General features: G+C 34.8%; 1 protein-coding gene across 3 annotated transcripts; it reads left to right on the top strand.

The window, feature by feature from the left end:
* Nucleotides 1-1,110: 1,110 nt before the first annotated feature.
* LOC128205062 (lethal(2) giant larvae protein homolog 1-like) lies at nt 1,111-27,128 on the top strand. 3 transcript variants are annotated; one of them, XM_052906472.1, is made up of 26 exons: nt 1,111-1,217; nt 1,395-1,504; nt 3,971-4,068; nt 9,941-10,022; nt 12,415-12,530; nt 12,816-12,962; nt 14,296-14,368; nt 14,886-14,969; nt 15,540-15,666; nt 15,891-15,942; nt 16,186-16,358; nt 16,590-16,807; nt 16,982-17,049; nt 17,215-17,365; nt 17,512-17,655; nt 18,144-18,328; nt 18,620-18,708; nt 18,839-18,977; nt 20,069-20,235; nt 20,443-20,726; nt 20,879-21,105; nt 21,766-21,954; nt 22,119-22,241; nt 22,889-23,010; nt 23,740-23,795; nt 25,301-27,128. In XM_052906472.1, exons 2-26 carry the CDS (start codon nt 1,421-1,423, stop codon nt 25,433-25,435), a joined length of 3,333 nt encoding a protein of 1,110 aa, XP_052762432.1. In that variant the 5' UTR covers nt 1,111-1,217; nt 1,395-1,420; the 3' UTR covers nt 25,436-27,128. The 3 variants fall into 3 exon arrangements, with proteins under 3 accessions (XP_052762432.1, XP_052762441.1, XP_052762448.1); XM_052906481.1 differs by lacking the exon at nt 23,740-23,795 and having other exon boundaries at nt 25,301-25,438; XM_052906488.1 differs by lacking the exons at nt 22,889-23,010; nt 23,740-23,795.

Here is a 27,128-nt window from a genome sequence, read left to right as displayed (position 1 = left end):
AGTCCTAATGGCCAAATTAACAAGGCGCTTTTTTTCGTTTTTTTTTTTAACTTCGCTTTACTACATGGCTTCGCATCCCACTAAAACCAATACACCTCATGTTTTATACTTCATCATATTTTTTTCTGCAATTTCGATATCACAGAGTAAAATAATGATGAAATAAGTGTTTTCAGGTGCATAATAATGCAAAAGGTATGTCTTTATTATTATTTGAAATTTAAAACAATATTAAACTCGGCTCAGATTAACTACTTCCTTCTGTGACTTTTTCCAGCTTGGGCGGTGGGGCAATAAAGATTAAGATCAATTAACAGGACTTATATGTGTAATTCAGTACTCGGATTGAGGGGTTGTCACTTTTATAGAAGGCTGAAACTCTTATTTGGAGTCTTCTGAATGGATTTGTTGGCTGATGCGCTTGTCAATATTATAAAGCTGGCAGGAGCGCATCTAGGATTCGACGTTAGAGGGGGCGTACGATATGGGCGTAACCTTTTGTCTTGCATTTTTAGCGTATTATGTTACTTGTTTCTCCTACATTGAAATAAAAAGTAAACTTGGACGACTTTATGGGGACTTAGACCCGCTAGCGGCTGGTCACTGCATGTTTATTTAGTTTTCAGGTTTATATTTTGTGATAAATCGAATCATCAGTATTATTGAGAGTGATCGTTGAGTCTCATCTATCAGATATACACCTGACTTAATTTATATAACATAATGAAAATAACTATTCAAGCACTTTTGAATTATGGCGTTCATTTGTGAATGAAATAAATTGTAAATTAATATTTAAATGGTTTACTGTGCGTAGAATTTGTTATTGGTCCCATTTTTCGTGACTCCAAAACTGGCGATCACAGCCGATACGATATCATTGTTTTGAAACGACCCCTCATTCAAATAATGGCACCTGTCACGAAAAAAACAAATAGTTCGTGAAACAACTTCAAAATAGTCAGCAAAATATTTATCATATTTATATTGTAGACAACCAAAAGCCGAAAATTACTTTTTTAAATATAAGTCGGGAAAAGTATCATCAACTATTAAGTTTTAGACTCGAGTAATTCTTATGCGAATGAATACACGACGGCGAAAGAAGAAGTACGGAGTTGACTGCGACAGCCCTCTGGCGGGGATTTAAAACGAAAGCAGTGAAAAGCCGGCTGTTTACCAAACCTGTGTTTTTCGGAAATATAAAATCATACGAGGTTTGCAATTAATAAGTTTCTGTTTTCTTCTTAAAAATTATGCTGGATCTATTTTCTCATTTTTATCAAAGAGCGCAAAATTGCCAATTAAAAGCTCATTAAGAATAATTTTGGATGCGTGTTACGTGTGCACGATGCGTGACTGGTTTTATTTACATCCTGTGTTGTTGATTGTAGGTTGAACATTGAAGACCTTCCTAAAAATGATGCGATTTTTGAGGAGGCATCCTCCTAAGGAAGGTGAAGGACGAGAGAGCCAGAAAAAGGAATTGTTTGGGTTTCGACGGGTAAGCGATTTCTTTGTTACGTCGGCCATATTGATGGAGCGATGACTCATTTATAATTTAGTCATTATATTTGCATAGTTCAAATGACAGCCAAGAACCATTCAAACAGTGGTTATTTCAATATTTAAATATAAACACTTTGAATTATCTTGTGAATTATCTTGAATCATTACAACCATTGATTCCTTTATATATTTTTTCTAAATATAACTGTTTAACCTGTACTGTAGTAATCATAATGGCATATGATATCATTACTATCCTGATTATGTTTAATTGTCATCGTTCTGATTATGTTTAATTGTCATCGTTAGGTCTAAAATATGACATATAATATTATTGTTGGGAAATTGTGTCTCTGATGATAGATTGAAAAGAGTAAAATTTGATGATAGATGGTGATTTGAACTTATCAGTTAATATGTTGATTTCTGTAAAGAATATAAAATATACTACTGTAGAGATGTAAGTGTAAAAATATTAAGTTTGCATTGAATATTGGCAAAGTAAACTCTGACTCAACCCATTCAGAAAATGCGGAATTATTTAAGTTTCGAGGAAATAGTAGAGTGTTAAAGTACTTCTTGCATATAAACTTTGCAAGACATGTTTGTCAATCAGTGAAACAAAGCATTATTGCACCAACGTGGCAGTCCAATGGTATTACATCAATCATTCAATGTTGGTTTCGTAAAGTCAGTTTCAGCTATTCAAAGATTTTCTATTGTCATAAATTTGGGGTATAATTGTAAGCTATGATTTAATTGGTTAGATGAAATGAAACCAACGCAAACCGTACATGTATGGCCGACATTGCAAAAGTTAAAAAAGTATCAGTCATTCGGTCCGACAGCCTCTGATTTGTTTAAGCCTGAAAGAATTTTGTCGATCTGAAAAAAAAATTTACAGCATGATTTTTTGACGGTCCTGGACTTGTCATTAAAATTGTGGAAATGTGTATTTCTCAGACCGTCCCGTCCTGAGTAATGGCATAGCATGTTCCAAGAGATGAATTTAAAAGTTTATTTTATTTTAAACAATGATTATTTGCACTTGTTTTATAATTAACAAATGAAAAATGTTCATTTTTTTACCTCATCTAAGCAGGAAAAGTGTCATGTAGACTGAACCCCTTAAAATTTAATTCTGACAATGTACAAACTTGCCGGTCAGGACAGTCAGACCAACAGTTTTCGCAATGTCTTGGATGCTTTGTGGTGTAATGAAGCTGTCTCGTTAGTAGTAAGTTTGACTTGAAACAAAAAAGAGTACACTAAATCGCTGATTTTTGATTTTCACTGATGTCATTGTGATGTAGATTGACAAGCCATACATAGTAAAAATTAGTTGTTGCACTTGATGTGAAATTCACACAGACCCATAACAATGTGCTTGAAACCATGAAATGATATTAAGGTCATTGGCACACAGTAGTATTACTTGAAAAAAGCTAAGTGAAGTTTAAACATCCAGACTGCTCTGATATGTCAGTGTACTATGAATGATTTTATTATTGACAGTTCCAACTGTGAATGCCAACAATAAATGGTGACTTTAAAGCCGTTTGAACAGAACAGAACAATGTATTTACAATTCTACTTTTAAATTCACTAATGAATGTATTAACATGTATCGCATTGGGATTATCAAACACATATGCAAAACCATAATTATTTAACAAAGTTTTCACATTTGAAACCCAGTTGGTATAACCCTTATTATTGTGATCATCAAGTGCATGATTATACATAGACTTCAGAAAAATATTATTGCTATTAACAATTTTAAACCAGTACTTAATAATGCGTACATATCTATTAATATATAGAGGATATCTTCCTAGTTCGCCATATACAGCAGCATTACATGTATTAAATTTCACTTGTAACAATCGTTTACAAAATTTCAAATGGATGCGTTCTATTTCTTTGGATTTACTAAAACCCCATATTTCGGATGCATAATTAAGTATAGAACCAACAAAGGCATCAAATAATTGACAAAATATTTTAGGTTTAAGATCAAATTGCTTGCATTTATATAACAATGTGTTCATAGCCTTGAGGGCTTTTCCAACTAAATGTTGTTGGTTCAATACAAAAGTACCAGTATAGTTAATAACAGTACCTAAATAATTAAAATTATCTACAACCTCAATGTTATGGTTGAACAATATGAATATCTGATTGTTCCATTAATGTCATTGGTGCAAAATTGCAATATGATAGGCTTTGTTTAAAGGATTGACAAACATTTTTCATTAAGTTTATTTGCAAGTGATAATAATGAATAATTACAGTGAACAATGTTACTTTGTTTGATTTGATATGAGTATTTTTCTTATCATTCTTTTTGTACTGAATAAAACAGATATCTTTTTCATGATGTGAGGATCATGTATTCACATTATTTTGTAAGAAACAAAATGACAGGGTGATTTAAGTGGAAACTTTCTGTCTTTTTCAGTTAGGTGAGCATGGTTTTCCAAGCAAGCCATCAGCCTTGGCCTTTGACCCTAAGCTGAAACTGTTGGCAATTGGGACCAAAACTGGTGCCATTCGAATGTATCCTTTGTGTACTTGCAAAACTTTCGCATAGTGACCAGAAGATAAAATGGTAGGTTTCTTGTGTACAGCATGGTTTCGCAAAAAAGTTAAAATCGTAGCAAGAGAATTCAGTTGATTTTTAATCTACTTAAGTGTCATTATTATTTGCATAGAAAATTGAGTTACTATTGTCAAATCTTATTAATGCATAATTGATGACAGGGAAAGTGCTTGTGACTAATCGCTCCTTTTATTGCTGTGCTAAGCTAGAAGTGCCAGGTAAAAATCAATGTAGCTCTGATTATGACAAATTCTTCTTGCATACCGTAATAAAGATATATCTTGACAGGATTTGTAGATGGCGTTTGTGACAGATTTTTGGGTTAGTTTGTCTGTCTTAGAAAAGATCCCTGTACACATGCAATATTTGCTGTAATGTCCAACTGCCGTTTAGCCTTTATATCTTGTTCTTATGTGGTACATGAGCATATTGATTTAAGAGTTAAATTGAGTCAAAAGAAATCTGTTATCTGTTACGTTTGTGTTAATGGTTATCTTTTTTGCGCAGTTTGATTCAGTATAATGGTTTTAAAGTCAACTCATTGTTAGCCTGTCATGTGGGAAAATAAAGTGTCGACTCAATGTGGGCTTTCCTATAAACAGAATAAAGGTTATCTGTCTGACAGTGCACTAGTCAATGGGCTGTTTGAATTCTTGTTAGAGCGGGGAAATTGTTTGATAGCTTTTGAATTTTCAGACATCAGAATTGATATTATTACTAGATGTTTTGTTAAGGCGGGTACAAGATGGTCAAGATGGAAATGTCTTGTCTTCCTTCTACAGTAGCTGTATGTCTAACATTAGCTTAATAATAGTTAGCAATTAAAGCCAATTAACCAGTTACAACTTAAGTATATAAATTAGAAGTGCTTAATGTGGCGAGGGCTACTTCAAAAGTCAAGTTACTGAAGCCAGTTGCATCTTTGGTTTTTAAGTAAAGTAAATTTTCACTTGATTTTCTCAATCTGCATTCAAAGCGTGCACAGTTGTGTGCTGAAAGCAATTATACTAACGGCCTGTTTCTAACACATACATGTTAATTAATTTTGTTAATTTATAATTATGCCCCTTCTGTTGTCTGATGTTTCTTTTTAAACTACAATTGCAGAAATAATGTGATGAAGTTAACAGATGGCTTCTGAACAACAAGTGTTTGTATAAAAGAATTATAGTATTATCTGTGACCTACATCAATATGGTACAATTATAGTCAATATTTCACATTCCATGCATAGCATAATCCAATGACTCCACACCGGTTGTGAGAGAAATCAACTACCTGTACAGTGGCTCTACAAGCTGGTGTTTATGCCCCCCCCCCCCCCCCATGCTGCATATCAGGACATACAGTTGATCAGTATAGATGGTTGTGTCCGGGGCTGTAATGAACTCATGTATGAACTATGGACAGATTTTAAATTAACTTGCCACATGTGTTCAACATACCAAGATGATGTGTTGCAACTGTCCAACCTGCGTCCTTACTTCTAAGGTCAAGGTCAAACTTAGTCAGTTAGTGTTTGTCTACTATGGAATGCTGCATTATAAGGACATAGACTTTAATTGACATTTAAATCACTGTTAGTACCACTTGGGGAGCATTTGTCACTTATGGTGACAGCTTTTGTTTTGGGTCAGTTTGACCTTCAGAATTGTAATTTATAATAAGACACATGTATGCTTTTTTGTGTTCTGATTGTAAAATCTTTGTGGTTCTGTTATAGTGGTTTAATATCAGCCATTAATTTTATCCTCTTTACAGTACTTTTAACCTTGTTCCAACGAATGATACAGAACAGATGCTATCTATAAAACAGTTTAAACATGACCACATTCCTCTATTGAAATATGTTTTGATTTAAAAAAGGATGGTCCCTCTAACATACTGTTCTATACAGAAACTGATATCATTAATGAAATATTTGTAGTAAGAATTGTATCTCTAAAGTATCCTTTAGCAGGAATGTAAACAATTCTTCTCTTTATACTTACAAAAAATAGGAGGTTATTTAATATTTATGACAATAATGTACAGTATACTTTACACAAATATCAGCAGTAATCTGTTATACATGTAGGTTTTAAATTCCTAAATATTTTATTGGTGTTGTGAACGCTGATCATTTTACACCCTATTTCCCCACCCCCCTTTCCCCCAATATATACTACTAGGTTTATTATAATGAAAATCAAAACATGAATGTGACACCACCATTCTATATCAATGCAGTCAAAAGTAACCTTGGCCCTGTGCCCAGTTTGTAACAGATGTTATTATAAGGTCATGTTGCCGTTGATGGAGCAAATAATCAGCCTGAGGCTGCTGTATTCATTGTACAATGTGACATGAAAGTATGTGGGGGAGACTAGACATCTTTTGTGGTAAAAAAGGTTCATTAATAGTTAAATCATGATAGTGATATGTTCCATTATGTATAATGCAATAGCAAGTATTTGGCTGATATGACGCAAGTCCAGTAATTACTCACTTACATGGTTCAAAGCTTGTACATTAACATTCAGTTATGGTACAGTAAGATTCAATTATGGTACAGTCTTCAGTACTGCCTGTTAATGTCATTGGTCAGATGTACATCTTAAAACTGTCATTAATTTTAAGTCTTTGTAGTAAAACCAGAGGGTGTTGGCTTACAACCTCATAGTTTAAGTCCTACATATTGAAACTTCAATACATGTTTTACAAGAAAACAAAAACCTGTAATATGTTTTATCATAAACACCAACCCACCGTCAATTATGGAAAGTCCCATTAGGGTAGATTTGCCTGTCTGAAATGAGTGTATCACTAACTTAATGGCCTCTGTCACAGAAAACTGTGCCATGGCTGGAAATGCCCTGGAAACTAAGGTGATTTTAACTGCATGCAAATTGAAGTAAGGTTCCGATAGAGAGGTGTTTTATTGATCAATGATGTTGGAGAAAATGCTAGTTTACTTATTGATTGACTTAGATTAGGTCAGGTTGTTAGTTGATGATGTAATCAGAGTAGCACATGGATGTGTCTAGGTATTAATGGGATAAACGTCCCAGTCGACATGCAAGGGGAGGCCTTTAGACAGGCACTGTACTGGGACAAACATGGGAAAACATATACATACCTGCCCCTACTCACACATGAGGGTAGCTATTCAACTCTTGGGGATGGGGGTAGGAATGGTATCCTACATTACCTTTCTGTTAATGTTTTATTTTCAACTTTTCAGTCTATTTACAGGGCTTTTCCTATTGTACCCATGGGTCCGACTATCGGACCCATTCACAAAGAATAAAATCCAAATCCAAATTATTATTTTTTAATTTTTTTATACCCATACTGGTTCATTTTCAACATCCTAATAAATTATGTTATGTGAATTTTTTTTGGTAATTGAACTCAGAAATCATTGATTTTCATCACATTCAGAGAACTGAAATATGAAATATTATCTGTCATGATTTATTGCAATAGATATTTACACCCCAAGGATTGATATTTCAGCCATTGTAGGTCTTTTAAAGGGAAAATAAACTAATATTAAATAATTTCCTAATTCGCAGGAGACTAGACAGCTTTTTCTTTTAACTGTAAAATTTCCCAATTTCGACTTTTCACGACGCAAAATTTCCAAAAATGTCTAGGGTCTTTTTCCCAAAATGGGCAGAAAAAGCCCTGATTTATGTAATGCTTAGGGGACAGGCCTTTGAAGGAACTAGACACCAGATGATTGCAAGAATAAAGGAAAATTGTCAAACACTTACATAAAATTGACATTGAATGCATCGAATCTTGCTTACAGATGTATCCCATTGCTTACTACACATGCGTCTTTTGTAGCTTTTGTGCATTTTTCTAATTCGAAATTTACTGGGTTTGTCAATCACGTAAATTCCAGTAATTTTAAAAAAGCCTTGGGACATTTATCTATGCTCATAAACCCTGGGAAACCATTGTGCACAATTTTTAATGGGGAAAACTCAGATAAGACAGCAACATGATGGTTGCGTTTTCTTATAATCATGTAAAATGAGGTATTATCTGTTTCCTACTAGCTCGCATTGACAATTCTAGGCTTGTTTTGAGGAAATACCAAATTTGCCGATTTTCAACCATCTGGTGTCTAGTCCCTTTAATAGAATGACACTTAAATGTAAGCAACATTTAATACTTAGAAAAAAGAGCTTAAATGCTTTTTTATATAGCAGATGTTTACAGTGTTTTATTTCATGATGAGGGCGAAATATAGATAGAGCTGCATTCTATATCTGTTAGATTTTATTACCTTCAACATTTGTTTCTGTAAAAATGGTAGTTTGTATGTTGGTTTAACTGCAGATCAATACATGGACTGGAGCAATAGTCTGACAAGTTTTCAGCCAAGGATCAATTGTTTTTCACCACCAACAGTTACAGGGCAAACTGTCTACATGATTTTTTTGAGAGAAAAAGTGACATGCTTTATAACTAAAAAATTGGTTTACTTTATCTTTCTTTGATCACTCTCCCAAAATCTATGTAAATTTATAATCTAATATCATATTTGTTTCTCACTTTATTATAAAATTGGCATGAGGAACAGGAATACTTACAAACAAGAATTTCATGAAAATACGAGAGAGCATTGTCCTACCTTTAGTCAGGCAATCTTACATTTGTTACTTACTGATCTTCATCATTGTCCAATTAGAATGGTCTTGTACAATTTATACTGTAGCCTGCAGTCATACTGAATCATTGCTGACCAATTAATGTCACATTAGCCAAGCATGGTGGGGACTTAATTTTAAACAAATGTCCCTATGATCTCAGCGCTCATGCTATTCACTGTCCTTTACTATTTATGTTAGCTAAGGGCCCCCTTTGTTGCTAGAAGTATGTTATCAGTGTAACTGGAGCCCCTTGTTTTTCATAGATGTCTATCATTATCCTGGTGAAAGAGCTGGTATAATAGAGTTAATTGACTGAAACTGTGAAAGGCCAGTGTATGCTCTGTCACCACAGTTTAACTTCATTAGAGGGGTTGAAAAATAAAAAAAATGATGAACATATGTGAAATTTGGGCATTCTAATATCATAAATATGATGTGTATATTTATTACATGAGGAGCATATCACATGTTGACTCAAGATTATCAATATGCTGATTATCAGCGCAATGACTCATGTCTGTACATAAAGTCATGATAAATTGGCCAGTGGACACTGGCTGACAAACCCTCTCAGTCAGTGACTAGGTTTCTGATTATAGGCCTGCTAAATGTTTACAAGGATACTACAACCTGATAGTAAAGTTTGTAAACTTAGTACCTTCTTTATCAGTCCTTGTGTGAGCTGTTGAGGGATAACAATTATTGCCAATTAAGGTGAGCATTGTCTAAAGGCCGCTATCAGTTGACGACCTGTAGTGAAGCTTCGGTCAAGTGTATAGAGCAATATTTATGGAAATTCATTAGCCCTGGTAACATTGCTCTGGTAGGAGTAATTGTCATCTAGGATAGTCCGAGGTCATGTGTGGTCCATAGCTGCTATACCTCTGGCTTAAAGTATCTTGTCTATTTGTATCAAGATAATTGCCCAGTACTATGACTAAATATGTTGTTTTGGTATGTCAAATTGTACAAATAAAGTGCTTCCATTTACAATTTTTAATAAAATAGCAAGTTCCTGTTTTAAGAATTAGGTACTAAAAGTAATTCATAGCTGGTTATGGAACATCAAAGGTACACAACTTTGATCCATCAAGGCAACTCTGTTTTTCTGCCCTGTAACTGACTATGTACTATTTTCCCATTATGAAGTGGAGCACAGTTTTCCTTAACTGGTCCTGTTTAGATTTGGAGCAGCTGGTGTCGAGTGGACTGGGCAACACAAGGAAGATGTTACTGTCGCAGAACTCTACTTCCTTCCGGAACAGGTCAGTCCAACAGAGATAAATGCTTTATGAAAAATCTACAGCATACATTATTAATAACAAGCTTAGCGTCAGATAAACCATGTTTATGAATATGAATTTTATGTGATAGGCTGCAGACAGTATTCAACTATCAAGGCATGATTATGCATGTTTGTCACCAGGATGTCCCATTAGCATGCGACTGACAATGAATTGTTGGCCAAGTAGGGTATTAAATGGGAAATATTACTGCTCTAAAATAATAAAAGTGGTTCAATTCATTAGGATACTCAGAACAATTATGTTTTCAGCATAAATGATTACGACAACTTCCGTATTGCTGTATTTATTTTCTTAGGGCAAGGCAATTAGGCAACAATCGATACCGTTTTACACTGTTATGTATGGAAAGAGCTGTTGCAAAAATGTTTTGAAAATGATGCTGTAATGGCCCATAAAATTCCATATTAGTGGAAAGCCGCTTTCCCTGAAGAAAAACACAAACCTCCGCTACTGCAATTTCTGGGTCTGTGTTACCTGATGTGTTGTCTAAATACAATAGAGCTATTGAATGGTGTAAAGGTCCATAAGGCCATTGTACAAATATTCACCTTTAGGGACAATGACTGGAAAATTTGTATTAGTTTTGGTCAAGTGTCTTGTTGCATCTGCTGTGACTTTTGTTCAATAATGCATTCTGGGCTTAGTAATTGAGTGCTATTCTTCAGTGCTTGTTGTTATTGAATTAATTGGAGCTTGTTAATAGATAAACAACAAAGAAGTGGCTTATTTAGGTTACTGTTTGAATCGGCAGTTTAATTGTACAATACCTGTATTAATTATGATAATGAATTACTGATTGTAATTCACTTTATGTTCTTCTGACCAATTTAAGGCTGAAATTTCCGCAAATTTCCAATGCTAAAACAATCTTTTCCCAAAAATGTAAATGAAGTTCTAAGTTTCTGTTTTCAAAATTGGAAAAAAGAAGATTTGACATCTTAAAAGAATTGGACCCCTAAACCATTTTCTTATGGAAGAACTAGTGCAATCTTCAAGAAACAAACTATGTAACATTGTTATAAATATATTTTCCATTTTTTAAAGCATTGTTGATCATTATGTTTTTTTGGACAAAATAAGAATTCCTCATTTTTTGTCAAAATAACTAATTTTTCCCAATCAAAAAGGCCCGGCCTCATTCCCAAAATGGTGGAAAAAACACTGCAATAAGTCAGAAAAACATGGTTTGACCAAAGTAGACGAATATCATTGTAATTGAAGGACATACTATGGTCAAAAGTCCTTGCATTTGGTAAATTTATTACAAAATAATAAATGTTCCCCTGTACCCCTCAACTACTGTAATTGAAGATAATTAATATGTATCTGTGGTCATTATAGAAAACTCCGACATTCCTATGTCTGTTTAATACAATTGATTGATATATTACTGTAGTAACAGCTGGCCCTGTAAAAAATGCTTCTTAACAAACATGCAGACTTTATGTATCTAGCATGATTCAAATCTGGTTATAGACAAGGTTCAAAGTCTGATGTGTCTGTAATTTAGCAGTTGTTCATTGCTGAGGTGTAAAATGAACTGTTTTTGCTGTTACTTGTATGTTATTGACCTCTCACTTATTTACCCTTCTTACAACCACTGTAGCAGTCACTACCACATTCTTTTGAACTAAACAATTTTAAAATTGGCCTGTAATTTGATACTTGCCCCTAGTATTTGATAGTCAGTTTTATTTGCTGAAAGTACTGTATCAGTTGGAAAATATTTTGTTGCTTTCATAAAACAGTCATTTCCATGGAAATATTAAACATTCCTTATAATTTTCATCCCATGATATTGTTGAGAATTCATTGGTATAAGAAAACAGATATTGTTGCATGCCAGCTACATTTGTATCTGACAGCTGTCAAACCCTTAATTTGAAACAATAAATCTGTCTTGGTGAAATACTTGCTTTGTATGTGATATATGCACTAACATGCTTGGATATTGAATTTTCCAATGTTCTCTCTTTGTTTTAATATTAAATTAATTGTAGGTCTGATTTAAAATTGAGAAATCTCTGCATATTTTTTGTTTTTCATGGCTGAACAGAGATTCCATCTTAGCTAACCTAGAGTTAATACCTGATTAAACATTAATAAACTTGACAAATACATTAATTTCATGGTAACATGCTGCATGTGGGGATTGTTTTTTAATACATAATTTAGTATGTTAGTAATTTTAAACATCAGAGCCTTCTGGAGACCCCACTTACAAAATTACTTATTATAAATCCCTACTTATATTTGTAATTACTAAATTACTAATTATTATTTTTGGAAGAATGTTGAGTATGTATCCATCCACTCATCAGGGCATATATATGTAGCTGTGTGTTTACAGGGTCGGTTGATATCGCAGTGCTCAGACAACAGCCTCCACCTGTGGGAGATCAACAATGACCGCGACGGAACTAACTCTTCCCTTGACGAGGTCAAACACTTTGTCATCGAGAACAAGTAAGTACTGGTTGGGCTCTTGCTTTCAGTGTTTAATAAAAGTTTGCTACCATCTTCCAGACAGAGTTATTCAGTATAAGGAAGCACTTTCCTACACTCAAAAGTTCTCTAAAAATCTATTGTGTTGAAGAATCAGTCTTTTTAACATGTACATCTGTTTATGCAATCGTGAACACAGTTTGTTAACTTATGACAAATTCTTATTCTTATCAAAGGTTTACCCTTTGTATGCATCAAAGGAAGCTGAATAAAGCTTTTGCAAGTTTACTTATGTTCCACCTTCAGCAAGATGAAGACTGTTTCGGCGTGTTGCCTGACGACGAACCATGAGCAACTGTTGCTGGGTACCGAGGGTGGGAACATTCTCATCCTGGACGTCAAGTCCTTCACACTCATGGACCAGATAATCTACCAAGACGTCGTCATGCAGAAGTCAGTATCCGTGAGGTTAACATTACCCCTTTTATATTTTCAATGTAGAGAGTTAACATGGCCCATTCAATATGCCAAACATGAAGTTAACATGACCCCTTTATTATGCTTAATCTGAGGTTAACATGACACCTTTGATATTCTAACATGACACCTTTGATATTCTAACATGACACCTTGATATTCTAACTTGACACCTCTGATATTCTAACATGACACCTTGATATTCTAACTTGACACCTTTGATATTCTTTCATGACACCTTTGATATTCTATTCTAAAATGACACCTTCGATATTCTAACATGACACCTTTGATATTCTATTATAACATGACACAGTTGATATTCTAACATGACACCTTTGGTATTCTAACATGACACCTTGATATTCTAACATGACACCTTTGATATTCTTACATGACATCTCTGATATTCTAACATGACACAGTTGATATTCTAACTTGACACCTTTGATATTCTAACATGACACCTTTGATATGCTCAATGTAGAGGAAACACTTCCCTTTAAATATGCCCCGTGTGAGATTAACATGACCCCTTTTAACACACACTATGTGGGATTAACATGACCCCTTTCACATGCCCAATGTGAGATTAACATGACCCCTTTAATATGCCTAAATTTGGAAATAAAACATCTAAGTATTATCTTTCATTTAAAGAAATAAAATAATAAGTAAACACATACTGTTATAAATATGACCATTCATTACTGCTCAAGAAATGTGGAAATTTTTGGAGATGTAAGAGGATTGTTGTCATTAAAGCCTGATTACTTACTTCCAGTTGACTGTTGTTTATGTCTCATACAGTTAATCCCATTTTATTTCATCAATTGACCGTTTAGGTATTTCGTTCTTGATGAACCTATCAATAAACAAATAAAGACAAATGTACTTTGTCCGATCTCAAAATAGCTTGCACAAAGTAGGTGCTGTTCTTTAAATCCAATTAAAGCTTAATTGAAGTTGTGGAATGTGCTGTAATAAGATAATGGGTCAAACCACTGTGGCTGTGGTCGGATTATGACAGGTTACTTTATCTTTCAATGGGACTGTTGACTAATTGTTATTTCTAGGTCTTAAATGGTTAATATTGCTGTATGCTTGCACTTTTTACGTGCAAATGGCTATTTGATCATGTTAGAATTCTTACATATTATACAATTATTCATATTTTATTATGCTTAAGATTTCATGGCTTAAGTGTTTAAAACAATATGTAATGAAATTATATATTTCTTAATATTTGAATCTGCCGGTACTACTTTTATGGGGGTCATATCAAAATGGTTTATCTTGACATTTCCAGTGTACCAGATGACTTCAAAGTAAATCCTGGTGCAGTGGAGTCTATTGCTGTACATTGTAAGGATCCTGACAAGGTAATGGGAATTTCAGAAATTCTGCCTCAGGAATAAAGATGTTAAGAACTGTTTTAACTGTAAAAGCTGCACTCTCAAAGATTGACAATGTTTTTCATTTTTTGTCTTGTCAATGGTTTCATATAAGTTTTATAGGATAACCAACAATAGAACAGATTTCAATTGTTTGGAAAACTGCCGAAATTTTCATTTCTCGTAAAGCGTAAGTAACGCTCTTTGCCACAAAACATCAATTTCAGAGCGTAATATTAAAAACTATGAACTTACTTTCATCAGCAGTACTATATCACCACTTTTCAGACATATACGCAAAATTGATTCATTCCAAGACAAAATATTAAAAAGTTGTCAAAACAGTCAATCTGTGAGAATGCAGTTTTAATAAGAATACAGAACAGTACCAAAATAATTTTTTTAACAAAAACATAATTGTTCAAAAAAAATATTCAGATGTGTGAACTTTGTATCATACTCCCTTTGTTACATGCAATGAACTTATGCATTCCTATGCTTTCAGTTTCTGATAGGTTACAATCGAGGGCTGATAGTTCTGTGGGACATCAAGGCCAGCAACTCTGAACAGACTTACAACTCAACACAGGTGAGCAAACTTCGGTTCTATGACCTAACATATACTCAATTAAGTCAATTTTGGACATTAGACCTGTTTAAGCCTAAAAGGTTACCAATCATATAAAAAAGTCATATCAACTGTAAAGAATACAGCAGATATTTACCTGTTAATTTTCTTTGCAACTTTAATTCTTGGAAATATTTGTGCTGATATGATATCAGCGATTAGTGGTAGTATAAGTTGATCTGTTGTCTTGTTTACTGGTGATTTGCCTTAGACTTAAGAGAAATCTGATAACAATACAAGGTTACAATTTAGATCATAGATATGCAATCATATGCACGACCAAGATAATCTTTTATTTATCTTTCCATATCGTCAGAATTAAAGGCCAGTGACGACCATTGTTTGTGATTTTTTGTTTTTCATCAGATATAGATTACAATTATAAATTATAGCACATTGTCTTAGTGCACTGCTTGGTCAACGTACAACTTTGTCTTTATAACATTGGGATGTAAATAAAATCTTAGCAAAGTCCTCTGAAGGAACATTAAGTTTAGAAGATGCAAACTGAAGTATTTACTTACATTTCAGCAACTAGAGTCGCTATGCTGGTCCCGCAGCGGAGAAGAGTTTATGAGTGCCCATGCCGATGGTAGCTACATCACATGGGATGCCGCTAACTCCTCAGAACCCAAGGAACCTGCCCAGACACCTTATGGTTAGATGTGCTTTTTTTGGAATGTAAATTCTACTGGCAGGTACTTAAATGTACAAATTGCCTGTCATTTAAGATAGAAGAGCCTGCTGGTAAATTTCTTAACAATTGATTGTAACAATAGTGTACTCATCTAGTAGCAATAGTGTACTTATTGAACAGAAGATTTTTATGCAGCATTGTATTTGTGTTCTGCATGAAATTAAAATTATTCCGACTCTTTTCAGGGCCATTCCCTTGCAAAGCCATATTCCAAATGGATTGGAAGACGGCTAAAGCGTTAGTATATATTGTTATCTTGAAAATATTGCACTCATGGATTAAAGAACATTACAATAAAGGCGTAAACAAATACACTTATAGGGCCACTGTTTTTTATTCTATATTATAAAGATTTGGTACTTCTTGTATTTGCTTCCCATATGTTGTCTTGTTGGACTTTATATCAGGAACCATGGCATCCGTGAATTAATGTTTAAAACTCTGATCAATATACATAAATAATAAACTTTTATTTCCCAGAGACTCCTTCATCATATTCTCTGGGGGAATGCCCCGAGCTAGTTATGGGGATAAGCACACTGTGAGCATCATGCAGGGACAGACCCACGTTGTCCTTGACTTCACGTCCAAGGTCATAGACTTTGTCACCATCAGTCGCGCCGATGAGAACGACACTGATGAAGATAGAGCTGGTGAGTTTCTTGTGATGGTATATTTGTATAGAATAGTCAGAATAGGTTTAAAACATATCTTAAAAAGTAATGTATCTTCGCTTTTAAGCAAGGAATTATTAGGTAAACAGTTTGTTAAATCTAAAAAGGAGATCAAAAGACTTTTATTATCAAGATGTATTTTTAGAGGCTTTTCTTTGTTAATGTGTTCATGCTATAATCTATTTTAATCTTGATCTCTCTTGTCCACAGAGCATGATGAGCCCCACACGTTGCTGGTGTTGGCAGATGAGGAGATAGTAGCAATTGACCTTGACACTGAAGGTTGGCCAACGTTCCAACTCCCATATGTATGCAGTCTACACTCGTCTGCCATCACATGCTCACAGCACATCTCTAACGTACCCGAACAACTCTGGACTAAGATCACTGATGTTGGCAATGCTCAGAAGAAGGGATTATCCAAGAGGGTATGATACTGTGTGGACTTTGTAATTGTGACAGGTGTATTGTTTAATTTGTAAATCCATGCTTTTATAACATATATATGATTAAATTTGTTAGATGCTTTAAAAACATTTCTGAATAGATGAATAAGGGTAAATATTGGTATTGTTTTGTCATCAGTGATTGTGTATTTTCAGGAATGGCCAGTGACAGGTGGAACTCCACAAACCATAGACTCTTTCACCAGGGATCTACTTCTCACAGGGTAATAGTCCGTGAAAACAGTCCTGATGGTGGAAAAGTTTTTAAAATCTGCCAATATAAGCCATGTCCCATGATATGATGTTCACATGATTATGACAAGAAGATATTTAAGTATTTAGTTGTAAAACGCTCTTAAAGAGTCACCAACAACTTATTCTTTTTCCAGCCATGAAGATGGTTCAGTGCGGTTCTGGGACGCTTCTACATCATGCCTGCAGTTTCTGTACAGACTGACCACATCCACCATCTTCCATGTGGATGTCCAGTCTCCTGACAGTAATGGTGAAATGGAGGAGGAGTGGCCGCCATTCAGAAAGGTAAGCTTTAAGATTTATGCCATGCATAACAAATGTTGCATACACCTAACTCATTTTGGCAATGGCTTAAAGTTTGAACTTATGAACAAATAAAATTTATCAAAGATTTTACATACTTTTAAATTAACAAAATTTCCTCTTGGCAGGTGGGCACATTTGACCCATACAGTGATGACCCACGCCTGGGCATACAGAAGATTGCACTGTGTCCACTCAGCGAGACGCTGGTGGTGGCGGGAACAGCAGGTCAGGTCATTATACTACAGATGGAGCGAGAGGAGAGGGAACAGGTCAGTACTCATGCTGGAAGTAATCTGCATGTATTCACTTCTTTATTAAAATATTCTTTAAAGATATACTCTTACTAAGATGTACCTTAATTAATGCAATTGCTTTAAATCACAGAAAAGAATGAATAAATATTGAAAACAATGGTTCTTATGATAATGTGTTTTTTTTGGAAGAAAGGTGCTGAAAACAAGTTATTTCTAACTTATGAGATGAGTGTTGATCACTGTAAATCTTTAAGGACTCACCAGTTACTGTATATTTTTGCGATTTCTGCTATCAAATACTCGGTAACAATCTTGTTATCAGTAAATAATTTTTTCCATAAATGCATTATTAAGTAAGTACTTCAAGGTTCGTCATTCAAAATTCATGTTTGTTATGCAGTCATGAGTATGTATTAATTTTAAATAAAAGTATGACTTTTATTAATGTTTGTGCCATTTCCAGGATTTATAAAACACTTGCAATCCCTCATTTTTCCCCCCAGGAGGTGAAGTCGGTGACGGTGAACATTGTTGGTGACCGTGATAACTTTGTGTGGAAGGGGCATGAGGCTGTGACCCCACGGGAGGGAGATGTGAAGTACCCAGCTGGATACCAACCAACCTGCATCATGCAGCTCTACCCGCCAGCTGCATGCACAGCACTTGCATTCCACTCCGAATGGCAGCTGTAAGTTTGGCGTTAAACATTTCACTATGAATGATGGTTGTATGTTGGGTGCTCTACGTTCCACACTTAATGGAAGCTTAAGTTGGGGGTTTGACGCTCCAGGCTGAATTGTGACTGTTTAATAGTATGGGACTAGATGTTTCACTCTAAATTTTAGCTGTAAGTTTCAGTTTAGACATTTCATTTGGAACTGCAGTTATAAGGTAGCGGTTAGACTGCCCAACATGAAATATATTTTCATCCATATATTTCCCCAATTTCTGTTCCAACATGTATTTCTGATTTATACAGGGTTGGAGCTGGTACAGCCCATGGTTTTGGTCTCATAGACTATGTACAGAAGAAGGAAGTAACCAGCAAGTGTACACTTAATCCAGATGGTAAGTCATGGTTTGAAACAATGGAATTCTGATTAAAGTGCACACTGTTTTGAGCAAATATGATTATACAATGTTGTATTATTTTGACATCTTATTGTACCCAAATTTCCAAGTATTGCATTGGTTCCAGATTTAACAGGCACGTCAGAGACCCAGATGTCTCGAACAAAAACCCTGAAGAAGTCTCTGCGGGAGTCCTTTAGGCGACTGAGACGACGGAGGTCGGAAAGAAGAGCCAAGGGTAAAGAAGAGGCTAAGGGGAAAAAAGTGTAAGCATTTTCAAATTTATTTTTAGGTTGACTATTGAAGAAAAAGAAGGCTATAAAACTTGCCCTGGTGTCTGTGTCAGTGTCCAGTTAAAGTTTTAGGGCAAGTTGGCATTTTAACTTCTTACTCCAATACCCTTCATTCAATTCACTCAATACTTCATGCAATTGTTCAGGACCATCACACAATGAGGTTACATAACTCCATATTATCCTAAATACAATTTATGGTCCCTGATTGACTTAGGAACTTAGGTTTTATGGCACATTGTGTCCTAAAGTTTTAGGGCACTAATTACTTTTACTGTTACCCCTCATTCAATTGTATTATAATTATATGCTTCACAAATTTTAATTTTGACATATACTTTCAAAACTTTCAAAACTTGGTTTACAGGAAGAGTTTATGGGTTTTGGGGCCCCTATGGTCAAGGTCACTGAATAATGTTAGTTAGGGAAGATATGTTGCGATCAAACTCGGTTTATTTGGTAGAGCTTATAGAGACTTCATTAGATTGTGTTTGGGACTCTGAGTCAATGTGACTATTACTGAAAAGAGAAAAATGGTTGGTACTAACACTACTGAAAAACTTAAGTTAGGGTTGCAAGACTTTTAGTTAGGGTTAAAATATTGTTACTTAACTTGGTATGTTGGAAGAGCTTATGGAGGATTTCCATGAGATTGCATTTGGTGCCCCTATGGTCAATGTCAAGGGCACTGTTACTTAAAATAAAACCAAAAAAAAAACAGTTGAAACTGAATCTCACAACAAAGGGTAGTTCTATCAATGCTTGAAAATCTGGTTACGTTGCATTGCAATGTTTCTTGTTTACTTTTTATTTGCTTTGACAGGCACATATAACAACATTGTTGTATTTATTTCTAAGACAAAGCAAAGTATAATATAGTCGAGTGCCTTGACCTACAAGCTCTTGTTTAAGTGAAGGCATTTGTAGAAAATAATGATTATTTAGTATGGTTTTGACTTGTTTTGATGATAAAACAACTTGTTACTTCTATAGAAATGCTGCAGACTGAAATGTGCAAATTTCTGGAAAATATTATTATGATCATTAAACAATGTTACCCACAGTGAGGAGGTTGCCACAGCTGAAGCAGGCCCATCAACAGCCATTGAGGTGTCACCAACCACACCCGAACCCAAACCTGTAGAACGCAGCGTGGAGTTCCGTAACACCGAAGACTCTATGGCGTCCATGGTCCGCTGCCTATACTTTGCTGATACATTCGTTGTTAATAGTGAGTATTCAAAATGTTTTTGGTATTTAACAGTAACATTGCATTGATAAAGGATTGCCTCGTTATATTTTGCTGTCAACTAGTACATAAACTACATATTTCTTGTTGATTGATTAATAACTTCCCATCTCAGAATGTAAAACAATAAAAAGCAAATAGGCTAATTGTGGATCATAAATGATAGCATTATCACATTTGTGTTTGCAGGTCATACACACAACCCGTCCTTGTGGGTAGGAACCAATGGAGGCCATGTGTTTATCTACAACATTACTGTCCCAAGTGGTGAGAAGCGTAATGAGGATGCTGTGGCATGCATTCTAGCCAAGGAAATCCGTCTGCGCCATGCAGCCCCAGTCATCTCTATCGGGGTAGTGGACGGGAAGGACCGGATCTTGCCAGACTCTCTTGAGGTCCAACACGAAAGGGCCAAGGCCCCTGATATGGCATCACACCATTCCGTCATTATTGCATCGGAAGAGCAGCTTAAAGTGAGTTCATAAATGGCTTAAATATTCTGCATGGTGATTTCTTCTTTGTTTTTCAATTTATCATAAAATATGTTTAATACAAATTAGTAAGTTGTCAATTACTCAACTGATTGAAATGTTGTGTCTCATCTTTTATGAATATTTGCTTTCAGATTTTCACCTTGCCCCACCTTAAAGCCAAGTGGAAGTTCAAGCTGACAGCAGCAGATGGTTCTAGAATTCGGAAGGTTGCATTTGTGAACTTTCGTAGCCGTAGTGATGACAACTACCAAGAAAACGATGTGGCTTGCCTCAGCAACCTCGGAGAGTTGAGTGTGTACTCCATCAGAACACTGCGCCAGCAAGTCCAGGCAGCTGCCATCAAACGGGAGGACATCAAGTGAGTTAGATTCGTTCAAGAATTTTGTTTCTTTTTGTGCCACCTCTTATGGAGGGTCATATAGTCTGTCTGTGTGAGGTTACATCTGTAAGTATCATGCAAACTTGTGTCATTCAAAACACCAAAACTATTTCACCAAGAGTCAAGAAACCTTAGTGGAATGTTATTTAAGTTAAAGTTGTGCACCTGGGATTTCATTTTCCACTGCACCTAGTAAAACCAGAGTTATGGCTCATTCCTTATCAAAAAATTACATTTCTGGTTTTGTGTCACTCAAAACTCAACTATATGACCAAGTGTCATGAAAGCTTAAGGGAATGGTGTTTAGGTGATGAAGTGGTGCACCTTAGTTTTCATTCCCTGCTACACTTAGTTAAACCAGAGTTATGGCCTGCTAAGTAGCAAAAATGCCAATTTCAGATTTTTTTGACTTGTGTCGCTGAAACTATTTCACCAAGAGTCAAGAAACCTTAGCAGAATGTTGTTGAGGTGATAAAGATGTGCACCTGGGGCTTAGTTAATTAAGAGCCTTGAATTAATAAAAATTTGCATTTCTGTTGCTGAAAACTCCAAAACTACTCGACATTCCCACTGTTTTAGTAAAACAAAAGTGTTATGACCCTTAAGGATAATAAATTAACCTTTGTTGCTTTTTTCCAGTGGCATCACATCCTTCATCTTCACCAAGTTTGGTCAGGGTTTTTACCTGTTCTCATCATCAGAGTATCAGCGGGTTACACTGTCAGCTCGCTACCAGGGGGAGCCCAAGTGCACCATGGAGCTTGCAGAGGGTATGAGGCCCGAACCGCCAGAGGAACTGGAGCCAGAGGCTGCAGGGACAGAGCAGGGGTGAGTGGTGGAAGGAGATTTCTGAGGTTCTCAAACCCAATGTAGAAAAATGTTAATTAGAACTATCAACTTATTAAGGTTGATAATTTCCTACAAAAAAAATATACATTTACAATTTCTTAGCCATGTTCAGCTATTAACATCTGTTTTATTTTGATTTTTAGAGTAGAGGGACCAGGTGGGGATGCCTATAACACGGGGGACATTGCTGATGCCCTGAATGAGACTGCCGACTCAAGAGCTGACATTACTATGGAAGCTGAGGTCACCCAGGACAGTGTGGCCATGTGAGTGTTCTAGGATGTTCCATCTCCATGGTTACACAGTATATAACTATATTGTAGACAGAGCCTTATATTGTAGACAGAGCCCATGTTAGTTCTCTGATCTCACAGAAGTCTTGTTACATGTACTGAGTGCTGTGTTATATTGTATGCATGATGAAGTTTTAATAAGATTTAATAGTTATAGATTAATTTTGAGTTTATAAGTACCAGTATATGCATTACTCACAGATCAGATATAGAAATATCAAGGTAAAATTTGAACTATTCATCTATATAGCCCATGATGCGGTGTAACAAATGTTGTGGCCTGCCATTACTTGAATATTATATTCTTCTAAATGATTTCAATTGTTTTTACATACTAGTGTATGGTATTGCTGTCGTATCTATCCAAGACTTATTCTTTGTATTTTTGCATCAGGTTCAATAGGCATGTGTTCAAGACATGTGTTTCATAACCATTAAACCAGGGAGAATTTGAATTTATTCAGTTAATTTATTTTAACTCATCAACAAAAGATGTGTGAAATCCTGACTCAATATGTATTTTAACCAAAGAACATAGGTTAGTAATGCCTGCCTAGCTGTAATTGTCTTGCTCCATGTACATACTGGTATATATCCAAGCCCTGTCCTCCCTTGTACAGAATTGACCATACAGGGGATATGAGCGTGACCAGCAGCAACTCGGAGGCCCTCGTTACCGAGGAAGCAAGCCCTGTCATTGAGACTGCTGCAAGCACAGAAGAGCCACCAACTGAAGGGGGAGGTAATACTGGAACAGCAGGACAGGCCATTTTCTGCACCCTGCCAGCACTGCATTTATTTCTGTGGTTATCTTGATGCATCCCTCTGACTGTTCCACAATATTTACAAAAATTATTGCAATAATTAATTTAATTGAAGTGCAAATGTAAAAGTTTCTTAAAAAATAAAAGTGGACAGATTTTGTCCCTAAATCTTATAAAACATGCATGTGTATGTGCAAAGTAGTCCCATGTAATGTAAGTTGTTTTCAACATGAATTGTGCACTAAAAGGATGTGTATTTGATTTGGAAAATTATATTCGCTAGTTCAGTAAAACATTTTCTTTGCTTTGTTGCTATTCTGTTATTTATTGCACTAACCTGCACGTACCATATTTATACCTCTACTTCATTCGTGGAGTTATGCTTATATCTACTTCATTCGTGGAGTTATGCTTACATCATTTCATTTGTCACTCTCAGTAGAATATATCAGTATTGTTTAACTGGAAATTTATATAAAGTCATATATAAATATTTATTTCAATTAAAGGCGCACATTATAGGTTGATGCAAAAAATAAATCCTAGTTAACATTCCAGAAAATAATTCCTGCTAGAAATCATTCCAGATATGAATTGCTGGTAGTATGGCATAAATATTTCCACCTGTTTGGTTTCATAAGCTATGCTAAGGATCTGTTGATGTTTGGTTGGCAAGTGTGTTGTAGCTTTGTTTGTTTTATGTCTAGATGTGCCTGCTGATAACACAACAGATGACGCGAAGGTTGAACAATCGTCCGTCGAGGTAGGACCCAGTCTAAATATTGTCCTCGTGAAAACCCCTCCTTAACACACACCATGGCTTGGACATGGTGCTCAGAACTAAAAAAATTCTTTGAATTTTAAATTGAAATTCAATGTTTAATAGTTTTTCAAAGACTTTAAAAAAATGAACAATTTTTATCTGTTATGTTTTTTAAAGAGAAAAGTTTGGCTTTTGTGATAGTCTTGGTGTCATAGTTGGCTTGGTGCAAATACTTGGAAGAGTGGCCATGAATTAAAATATCTTTAAAATTTTTAAAATGAGCCAGAGACAATATAGTCTTGTATAACAAGGCCCATAACTCGAAAATTTGATACACATTGCCAGAGACCATATACTCCAGTATGGCAAGACCAATAACTGGGAATATAATACTAGTTGAGTTTTGTCTCTTTTTTTACAATAATCAACATGCAAACATGATTAACCTTTGCCATAACTCAAAAGCAGTTTGAGGGATTCAAATGAAACTTGGTACACATGTTGCCAGGCAACACACATACCCCGGTATATAGCAAGGTCAATAACTGGGACTTGACTAATTGTCAAGTTATGCCACTTTTTCGATGAAAACATTACTAAGAACAAATGTTCAAGATTTTCAAATGAAACTTGGTACACATGCTTCCGGAGACAGACTTATGCCAATAACTCTGATTTGTTTTTTTTACGTTATGCCCCTTTCTTGAAAATAAAAACAACATAGATGCTTTAGCAATCTTGAGTCTGTTAATTTAAGGGCTCTATGTTTGCAGTCTGCGATTGTGTAAAAAACAACACACTTTGGCTATAACCAAATATCAAAGTATTCTAAAAGGGATTAAATATAGCGTAAATTGCATGCATATTGTAATAATATTTTTAATTGAGTACCTAAAGTTTATTTCAGAAGAAATAAAACAGTGACTACAGCATCAAAATGAATTAAATAAAGAATACATGCATACCTATGGCTATGAACTTATAAAGCTCCATTTCTCTTTTTTCATAGTTGTATGATAAATAAAGCATACCTCATATATCTTTTACTTACGGTTACTATGAAAAATATATAAATTTCCAGTATTTACATTCTTAAACTACCATTATCATCCACACATCGCATTTTTTCCCTGGCTTTGTCTTTCCATTCTGCTTTGATTTTTGAATGTATAATTTTGTTTGTCTTTTTCTTACATGCATATGATACAATATACTGAAATGATTTATAAATCTGTATTTATTATACTAGAGATTAAGAATGCTTTATTAATGTTTAATTTGGGCAATGCAACTTGATATAAGGACATAAACCAATACTAGATGTATGATTTAATGTTTTACTAAGCAGCCTTATAGCCTTTATTGCACGCATACATAGATCGCATGTATCAACATCTGTACCTGGTACTCCTAGCAGATATTTAGAATGTTACGGAAATGAACTTCATCTTACAAAAAACAGTTTGTCTTTTCAACAATTAACAGCCCGACATATTTCCTTGCAGACTGAGAAAGTGACGGAGAAGGTCGAAGAGCTGAAGATTTCTGTGAAACTGGCTGACAATGACGACCCTGCTCTTGAGAAACTGAAGAATGCTGGGCCCATGGAGAACGGCCACAATGAACCTGTCACAGCTTGAACTTCTAATGCTGTTGTGGTCTGCTAGTTCATGTCTGCATCTTGTGTCATTGACATACAGCTATTTATTCTTAGACTTGCTCATTTTGAGTTTTAACGAAGTTTTGTATGTAACAAATCTGGTCTGTCTGAATGTTTAGTTCCAATACAAAACTAGTGACAATGTTCTGTTTAAATTGCTTTTTATGATTTATTTTTTTGCATTGACCTCCATTAAAGTAGTCTAGATCACAGAATTTTACTTGCCATAGAATTAATTTTTGTAGATGTGTTTTGCTTGAAATGTTTATGTAAGTCTTCTCATGAAACGTCATGGGAAAGAGCAAAGGTACATGAAATCCAGAGAAAGAAGCCTAGAAATTTGCTCGCTAGCAATACAACATCTCATTCTTTCAGAAACATTAAAGTAGTACTACCCATCAGACTGGACTCCATTTTGCAGCTTAGCTTTGAGTACAGGAATACAAGGCTATTTCATTTCACTCTCATTCATTCCTAGACTCACTTTATGAATTGTTAATGTTCCCATCCATCTCATTTCATATCATTCATACAAAGTCTTCATTTCATTGTACTTAAACCATTATCAGTTTCATCATGTCATTGTTTGTGCTCTACATTTCTGTTTACTTGTGTATGTCAGTGTGCATGCAGCTTGTTTACAAATAATTTTATTTGAATGGATTAGTGCTTCATGCCATTTGAAATTGAATTTTAATTGATAGGGCCCCTGCAATATTGTCAACTAATGCAATCATGTCATTTCCTTAACTTTTTTGTTCAGCATTAAACCGTTGAGCATTTCGATTTCTACATATTACTCAATGTTTTATATAAAACAACATGTACATGTATGGGAATCATTTTTTATAATTTTCATGTTACTTTCTGTGTATTATATTCAATATTTACGGGCTTCTTTGGAATCCTGTGTATTGGTTATATGTAACAAATATCTGCATAATACACGTAAGTAACCTAATGTCTAATACTATTTACATATGGCCTAATACCTTGTATGTTAAATAACTGATCATGATAGAAATATTATAAATCCATATTGTTTGTGGTTGTCTCTGTATATATAAATGTGTAAACTATGTTGTGAAATGGTGGTGTTTACTTACGTCTTTTTTATTTAAAATATTTTTATATATTTCAGTATAAAAAGCGCAAAGTTGTGACTTATATACTTATAATAAAAACGAACATAGCACATAGCGTACATATACAACTTATTTTAAGCTGCAATATGAAATGTTTATTAAGCTGTTTAGGAATTAAGTCATTAATTTCCATATCTTTCTCTGACCGTAAGTATTAACTTGTAGGGCTGTGAATGTGTAATGTGTGGAGACTTACTCTACATGAATTGTCTGTGCCTTTTTACTGCTTCTTGTGATAAGGTCATTGATTTTTTATTTGTCAGTTCTTTTTGTTTGCTGATTTCCAGAGGTTGTAAATGTGTAATGTAATGATGTACGAATAATTTCTACCTTAAATAATGACCTTGATTCTGTCTTATTTAGTTGGTGTAGCTTTCGCATGGTTGTCTTTTTAAGGAAATAGTTGCTGGATATACGATATCACTTTTATTTCATTCATTCTTATGTATAATAACACCATTTTGGAGTTAATTCGCTGATCTGTGTAAAATGTGGTGGAAGTACACTAAATAAAACTGTAATTGTATA

Source organism: Mya arenaria, chromosome 2 (genome assembly GCF_026914265.1).
Source record: "Mya arenaria isolate MELC-2E11 chromosome 2, ASM2691426v1".
In the NCBI taxonomy this organism is placed as follows: Eukaryota; Metazoa; Mollusca; class Bivalvia; order Myida; family Myidae; genus Mya; species Mya arenaria.
Note: the sequence above shows the minus strand (reverse complement) of the source record. Positions and strands in the feature narration are given on the sequence as shown.

What these genes read in the sequence shown, in the direction of transcription:
- LOC128205062 (XM_052906472.1), top strand. Translation starts at nt 1,421, where the DNA reads ATGATGCGATTTTTGAGGAGGCATCCTCCTAAGGAAGGTGAAGGACGA. An exon ending in GATTGGAAGACGGCTAAAGC is followed by an intron (nt 15,943 to 16,185) that starts GTTAGTATATAT and finishes TTTATTTCCCAG; the next exon opens with AGACTCCTTCATCATATTCT. An exon ending in TTGAACAATCGTCCGTCGAG is followed by an intron (nt 23,796 to 25,300) that starts GTAGGACCCAGT and finishes ATTTCCTTGCAG; the next exon opens with ACTGAGAAAGTGACGGAGAA.